At 31.5% G+C, this 8,612-nt stretch overlaps 1 protein-coding gene across 3 annotated transcripts in view; it reads right to left on the bottom strand.

Moving 5' to 3' along the window:
- Positions 1 to 497: 497 nt before the first annotated feature.
- LOC106463681 (transcriptional adapter 3-like) overlaps positions 498 to 8,612 on the bottom strand; it is a 68,073-nt gene continuing 59,958 nt past the window's right edge. For all 3 annotated transcript variants that reach the window (XM_013923739.2, XM_013923740.2, XM_022391257.1), the window contains exons 9-11: positions 3,772 to 3,888; positions 1,480 to 1,673; positions 498 to 822 (exon numbers count right to left, since the gene is read on the bottom strand). In XM_013923739.2, coding sequence (XP_013779193.1) covers positions 694 to 822; positions 1,480 to 1,673; positions 3,772 to 3,888 — 440 coding nt within the window. In that variant the 3' untranslated portion in view covers positions 498 to 693. The remainder of the gene's footprint in view (positions 823 to 1,479; positions 1,674 to 3,771; positions 3,889 to 8,612) is intronic.

The raw sequence follows: 8,612 nt of genomic DNA, 5'->3' as shown, positions 1-8,612 counted from the left end.
ATATGATCTACAGCAACCAATAGAATTACATTGTCACATTAAGCTGGTTTGTTTGCTTTGAATTTCGTGCAAATCTACACGAGGGCTATCTGCACTAGCCGTCCCTAATTTAGCAGTGTAAGACTAGAGGGAAGACACCTAGTCATCACTATCCACCGCCAACTCTTTGGCTACTCTTTTACCAATAAATAGTGAGATTGACAGCCACGTTATAACACTCTCATGGCTGAAAGGGCGAGCATGTTTGGTGGGATGGGGATTTGAAATGTGAGTGAAGCACCCTAACCACTTGGCCATCCTGGCCCTACTTATGCTGGTTACATGAGCCTAATCAAACATAGACTTCATATGCTTTTATAACATGAGACATTTTGTAAAGAGTGATTATGGTCTAACAATAAGTTTACATCAAATTATAGCAAGTAGAAGGTGAAAGATCCATACAATAAATAAAACACAATATTCCTAAGTAGAAAGAACTTCTTTGAAAAAAAAAGTAGGTTTGCAATTCAGCTTTTACTTCTCTGACAAATATTTAACAACTCACAGGAAATTTTTCTTCTCGGATAAATGTATATCAAAAAAGGGAAATGACAAATGCCAACAGTGAGCTGCAACATGACCTATTTTATTTTCATGTAAGTAAAACTGCACTTCACTAGATGTTTTTCCTCATTCACATTTACTTTCTCTTTAACTATCTAGCTGTTTCAGTACATTTTCTCGTTCTTTTAGTACTTTCCAAGCCTGATCTTTTTCTTTCTTCGTTGGTATTTTTTTCTTCTGACGAGCACTTGCCATTTTTTTGTATACTTCCATTACCTGTAAGTAATGAAAATAAAAAGGATGAAAAGCAATCATAACTTCTTCAAAGAGTAATAACGAAAAACAGAAATGATACATCACTGAAACTTGCAGAGTGATAAATCACAATAAACAAGACAGTAATCATGAAAAATTAGGTTGTTACACAAATATAACTTTTAGAATGATTAATCAAAATAACTGAGACTTATACACAAACAAATAAAATAACAAAAATAAACAGGACCGGTACACAACTTGTAAAAAGAAACAGGACTGAAATACAACTTTAACCTGTTGATTATGAGTGAGCTATTATTCACAAACTTTGCAACCAAGGAATATTACTTTTTTGCAAATTATAAAGTCATGACAAAATTTTTCACTTATAATTTTTTTGTCACATTTCTTTTCAGAAGCCATTAATACTACACACACAATTTTTTAAGTTTCAATGAATACAGTCACTACATGTAGCGTATTATGATCAGAAATTCTAGGAATATTAACAATGCATTTTGAATTACTTATATTACGTTAATTTTACATAATGATGTAACATTGGGAGGAACAGCCTTGGATATAACAGACTTCTTACTTGAATCTTTTCAAAAAAGTGAAGAAAAATTCTAATTAACCATGTTACAAAGAAAATTATTTCAAGTCTTATCTCACCTCTGTATCAATTATCAGTAATTTCTTCCGTAGCTCTTGTTTTTTCATCTCTTCCTTTGCCTGGTGGAGTAAATGCTTTGCATGTAAAATATTTTGGGTGGTGACAGATTTTAATTCTGCTTGACACTTGCGTAACTCAGCAAGAACCTCATCTTCAGGGTTTTCTGTTGTAACATCATCGAGCTCAAGAATTCCTGATTTCAAAATCTCCATAATTAGAACATGTATTATGCAGAAAAGTAATTAAAACGGACTCATCACTGTTATATGTGTACATTCTACATGTAAAAGAATCTTAATGTTTTCATACTCAAAACATTTTCTAAATTTAGATTTTTTTACAAAGGGTTTATAATATTTTGTAAGAGCAAATATGACATATGGCACCACAGGTAGTATGTTTGGGGCTTACATTACTGACTCTTGGCAAAATCAAATATAACTGACACCACATAGGTACACTTATGCAGAAGGCAGAAAAGATAACAGCACTGAAATAGGTCTTCGAACTACAATGAAAATGGTAGATTGCATGCCTGAAGCATAACTACTTTCATAAAAGCATTGCAAGAGATGTTTCACTTCTTTAACAGTTTGCACAGTGTTTCAGAATAACATCTGCAATATCGTGGTTCCTATTGCTGTAATGGGTACAGGAAAAAAAGATATACTACAGAAAGTCTTTGAATATCTAAACTATTAGCAGTTGAAATATCTAAATGGACTTGGGAGTATAAGGCAATATGGGACAATTCATATATCCTGCCTTCACATTGTCAGGAGAATGGGGTGAAGAAAAGGTGAAAATTACTACCCTGTGACTCGTATCTCTCATTCTTATAGTCTTATAGACAAAGATCCATTTGATGGTTGTAACACCTTGGTTCTGCAACTTGGAAAGAATATCCTCTTCCAGGTGAAGTTCAGAAAGTATTATCCTGAAAGAGTTTCAGGTAATATAAGTGTGTGTGTGTATGCGTTTTCTAATAGCAAAGCCACATTGGGCTATCTGCTGTGTCCATCGAGGGAAGCCAAAAGGAGCTAGCTCACTAGGTTTTGGATATTTCAACATACTGTTGGCACTGGTCCTATAAAGGTGTTCAGTTGACACTTGTAATTACTGAGCAGCTAAATAAGCCTGAAGGAGCCACTCATAAGGAATTTATGCCAGAACCACATCACTACCTACAAGAACCAAAGGGAAAAACATTACTATGTGTCAATTTATGCATTATATCTCTGTTTTTCCTTCAGTAGTTGATAGACATGTCAAATGCATAAAAGTTAAAGTTTGAATCACAGGAGTGAGAAGCTGTACAACCAGTGCCTTTCCTGTAAGGTGCACTTACCAAGAAAACAGGAATTCAAATCAAAGAATATATTGTACAAAAAAGTTATAGTCATGAAAGCAAATCCTCCTACTCTAAAGGTCATCAAAAAGAAGATAGGTATATTTCATGGTACTGAAGATTAAAAGATTTACAATTAACAAATTCTCACAAGCTTTGAGGCACAACTTAAAATCAACAATATTTACGGAGAGAAAGATAGTGAAATTACAATAATCCCACATGACCACATACACTTCAAGTTCCAGATGCTGATCCAACTGGTTTGCTTAAACATGGTTATTAAAGCTGATACACATACCTAGTGGGAGGTCTATAGAAAGTTTATCAAGGTGTGTGGTTTAAAATTGGCCTTGAGCAAAAGCTTTTTACAATGAAAATTGTCAAACAATAATATACAATTGACCCTCTTGCTCGTGTAGGTCAAAGTGTACGTCACAATATTTTTAAGAGATACATTCAAAATTTAATTAAACTACTTTATTAACATTATATATATGAATAAACTTGGCATTAAAATGTAGTTTATATATCAAATTTTAATACAAATTTTAAGTTCTTAGTTTTATGAGGAAACATTAAAAAATCCTCAATCTCCCTTGGTATGAGAATTGTGATATTTGCATTTACCACTCCTCCAAGAAGTATGGAATTTATAAATTACTTATTAATGCCAAAAGACTAAGCACAATCAATGATGAAATAAGCTCTTCTAAGGGCAGCATTTAACCTGAAATAGCATTCACAAAAAGTGCTATTCACTTCAACAAAGGCAACAATAGGCATCACACATAGTAAAGATAACAGTTTTTTTTTATATTCTACAATCTTCAGAAACCTTTAAAAAAAATTGTAAGATATGTTTTAAGCTAGTTCATCTAACTGTAGAACAAGGAAATTTTGAAATTTCTGTGTACCACAAGACTAATTAGTTACAACTCACCCTGCTCTTTTAATTCCTGCCTTATTCTTTTCTCCAGTTGGGTTGTGTTACCAATATTTAGTGATCGTATAAACCCACCTTTACCAGGGTTAGGGCTGGATGAGTCATCTATGTTGTCTATAAAATACAAAATTATCATTAAAATAGCAGGTAATAGTCTTTTAGAAAATGTAATAGTTACTTAAATGGATCTGAGATTTTTTTGTTGAAATAGGCAACCTCCATAATGAACAGGTGATCAGAGGATGTTTCAATCTATTATGCTGCATCTTCACAATATCTGAAAATTTTGATACTGAATCTGTGCAGCCATAAAATGGAGCTCTTTAATGTAATTTCATGAACTAATAATTGAAAGATTAATGGAGTTCGTCAATGTAGTTTTATAAACTATTCTTTGAAAGGTTAATAGAGATCTTCAATTTAGTTTTGTAAATAGTACTTGAAAGGATAATTGAGCTCTTCAATGTAGTTTCACAAACTACTATTTGAATATTTAATGAAGCTCTTTAATGTAGTTTCAAGAACTACTACTTAACTGGTTGATGGAGCTCTTCAATGTAGTTTCACAAACTACTACTTGAATATTTAATGAAGCTCTTTAATGTAGTTTCAAGAACAACTACTTGATTGGTTAATGGAGCTCTTCAATATAGTTTCATGAAATATTACGGGAGAGGTTAATTGAGCTCTTCAATATAGTTTCATGAAATATTACAGGAGAGGTTAATTGAGCTCTTCAATATAGTTTCTCTACCTGCTACTTGAAAAGTTAGCTTATTTTCATTTTAAATCAGTGGATTGCTGATCTCTAATCCTAAGTAGCTGTTTTTTTTCTCTAATATAGATAGGTTCCTTTATATTCAATATTGTTTTTGTCAATAATTCTTTGACTTTTTCATTCAGCAAGGTATCCCAGTCAATAATAAGTTTGACAAATGATGATGTATCGGTAGTCATTACTTTTGGCCTTTAAGATGTTCAAGATGTTAATTCATTTTTACAGTTCGCCAAGCAGATTATTCATTTTAATAACAGCTTTCAACTGTTCAACACAAGCAAACCTCAGTGACTACAGTAGAATATTACAAAGTATATATTTTTTAAAGCATTATCATTATTTACAGTCAAAATTTACTACATGAAATACACAAGCTACCAATATTAATTCACAGTAATTTTATTAGTAATTGATTCATTTTTCGGAAAACATAGCTTAATGATAAAACAAAACACAAATGTAATAACAAGAAGCATTTATTAAACGTTTCTGAACCTTCATAATTCCATCATCAATAATTTAGAGGTACAAACAAACAATATTAGTAATTACAAAAGAAATATATGCATAAGAAATAAACAATTTGGACATGAGAAAATGAAAACTGAGGTACAAGTGAAATAGATAAAATAGGTTTAAATACAGTGAAGACTGTGTGTTAATTAGCAATGGAAGAATAGTTTTTATGTATATATAAGTACAGTATTTGAATGGGAAAAAAACAAAAAGAAACACCTGCTTAAACATGTGCACATTCCTCCCCAGATTTTCATAAATTAGATCCTGAGCTGACTGATTACTTTGTTATGCTAGTGAGTTTTTGGACAAGTAATTTGTATCGTTTAAACATACATAAGCTCTTGAACGGGTAATGAAGAAAACACTAATATAAGTCTAAATGTTTCAATAAGATTGTATTTTATGAAAAGTGAGTTCCTCATCAAATTTCAATACGTAAGCTCTATTCCACATTAACGGTCATGCAACATGGGAAATAAGTGTAATTTAACTGATTTTCAAGGAGAACAGATTATAAGAACTTCATCAATATGTGCTTTACCAAACCAAATTACTCAATTTTTTGGCTTTGCATAAGCATCTATATTAAGGGTTTTACAGCATGGTGATTATCTCATAAGTCTCATCAGTTAAATGTAACAATGCTTGAAATATCATCATGAGTGGGAGACTTCTGTGCTATATGTTTTATGTCATATTGTTGTCTTCCAAAAATGGAACCTAAATCCTCAGTATACCTTTCAGGAAATTGTAGATGCATTAACATGGTTCTTACTACCATAGATGAAGTTAACGTTTTCTTAAACTGAAAATGTATTTCCACCAATACTTACCTCCACTGACATTATAGTTATTTCTTGATCTCCAGGGTTTCCACTCTTTGCCCATCTAAGCATTGAAAACGTTTGCTCCAGTCTTTTATACCCCACTCAAATGCCCTTGGCAAATTGTAATTTGCAAAATTCTCCACCAACTTTAATGTACCCTCGATCTAAGTACTGTATATAAGCACCTCGTTCAGATACTGTAATCACTTTTTTGAGACATAAACCAGCTTCTAGAGAGGAGAGTGGGAGAGTGTCAGAAGAGGTAAGTATTATTAGAAAGACATTTTCAGTTTAGGAAAATGTGAACTTCCAAAACATACCTCCACTGACACTATAGCTAGAATCCCACACTGATAAGGTGGAGGGGCCAGTGTAGGCATGAACCATACAGAAAGCATCTGTATAGAACACGAGTGTACCAAGTTAAAGATGCTACAAGAATGGGGGAACCACATTACATTCAGAACAGGTATGCTCTTCACCTGGAACTCAGTTCCTATATCAAAGGTGGAATAGAATATAAGCATAGGCAGGCCCCAACCAGATAGCCTAGATTCCACAACTCGGGATTGGAATTAACCTGATGACCACTGGCTACTAACTTTCTGAGTAGCCAATGCAAGTCTTGCTATATTTTGTTTCAACAATAAAAGTAGTGGACGAAATTGTTTGAAACTTCATAAGAACTTTCATAAATGCACGTAGTTTAAGAAATATAAAGCCTGTTACTTTTGATAAATTTAGGGTTTTTTGCATTACGATCTTTAATATCTTGGAAAATTACATTAGGAAATGGTATTTATAAGAAATGATTATGATATTTATATTTGTTTCAGATTTGAACTTATTACTTTTTATGTTTCAGTACCTTATTTTAAAATAATGCAAATTTTTTCTATTTTTAATGTTTTTAATAATTACGTATTCTCCTTATGGTTTCAAGTAATATACAAAACCCAAAAATAATAGTTCTAAGTAAACCTAAACAATAAATGAGTATTTTTTTTATTTTTAACTAGGATTTCATGTTTATGTACATAAGAAACATTTTAATTTTGTTTCATAAATGTATTTTTATTTCAAGTTTATGTTTCATTGCAGCCGTACTTTTGTTTATTGTGGCAAAAAACTGTAAGGTTAGCAGCGTGAATGTTGTACATTTGCCATAAACTATCGTGCCTGTTGGTGGTCACTCTCGTTCAGTTCAGTGCAAGCTCATATGAACATTACTGTAGATATGATAGCAAGAAAGCTTTTTGGTACTTGAATATAATTTTTTTGAACCTTCAAACAAGTTTACTTCAACGTATGTCTTTGTATGTTGTTTCACTATATAGACAAAACTAATTGCCACTACTAGTGAATATATGTAATAGTTTACAGTAAAGGTAGTTTAAATAACACCGCCTGACCCTAGTTACATGATACATCCTGTTACAAGAGATTACCAATTGATACAGACACCATAAATTACAAAGAAAATTACTTTACAGCATTTAAAAGATTAGTCCTAGTTACATTCCTCTCATTAAAGGCATGATTTGTGTTGGAAATCGAAACTTAAGCTCTTCGGTATATTGAGACCCCAACTGTGAGAATGTCACAGCTTCTCCTGTACTATTGAGACGAATGAATGTGTTTAGTCTGTTTCACAACCAACATATGGTTTTATTGTTGTCACTTGTACACTGAGATTTAAACCATTTGCAAAATATCAGAATAAACTCTTTATATATCAGTTAGATTGTTTTAATTATAAAGCAACAACAATAGAAGTGTAGGTCTTACTAAAAAGTAAAGACAGTAAGAAGGAAAAATATAAAATTCTTACGTGGTACTGGTACTAGTAGTTGTACATACAAATCACACAAGTTTATCATTCTAAATACTGAATCATATTTTTATTATGAACTAAATATAAAATTATGCTAAATTATTGAACTTAAAACTACTAATTTAAATGCAAAAGAATATAAAAAATCACAAACTCTTTCAGTTCAAAGTGCAAAGCTTAATTCACGTAAAGACCATTCACTCGCCACTTGATAGATCTTAACCCTAACATTCGTAGATCAACTTCTTTCCTAAAAATATATCTATTTTGAGTTAATTTTTCAATATAATGATTAATATAAAGATATAAGATACAGCATGACTTCAGCTACTATAGAAAAAAGAATAAAAATCACATCTATCCTATACGATTTTTTCCAGAAGCAAATTTCCTAAGACTTATAAAAAGTACTAGTGACCAATACTAAATACAACCTCTGTAAAAAATGGCAGTTACTATAATAAGCACCCTTCACATTCATATTGTAAAATCCAGAGAACAATGTTTCATCACGTGCTTTGCTTATATGATTTGTTAAACGTGATATACAGCAATTGGAATAACATGGTACTGAAATTGACACTTTCAACTATGATTAGCTAAAAGTTTTTACAACTGAGGTTTAACAGGCCCAGATTCCATTTTATAAAGAAAACAGATTTAAAAAAGGTTTAGATACCAATCATAGATGGCAGGACCAGTGCTAAAGTGTAAAGAAAAAATTTACAAACATTTTGAAAAAATTTTTTTTCTTATAGGGTGCTTATTTATAGTCTCAAACATGTTTTGGGATTTTTTTTTATTAAATTTCTCTTTAAACTTCATTAAATAATAAATTATTTTACAAATAATTGAATGTTATGCTACTATTTAAAAAAAT

This window comes from Limulus polyphemus, unplaced genomic scaffold, assembly GCF_000517525.1.
Source record: "Limulus polyphemus unplaced genomic scaffold, Limulus_polyphemus-2.1.2 Scaffold1459, whole genome shotgun sequence".
NCBI classification, from domain to species: Eukaryota; Metazoa; Arthropoda; class Merostomata; order Xiphosura; family Limulidae; genus Limulus; species Limulus polyphemus.
The sequence above is the reverse complement of the archived record's forward strand: the minus strand, read 5'-3'. Positions and strand labels throughout refer to the sequence as shown.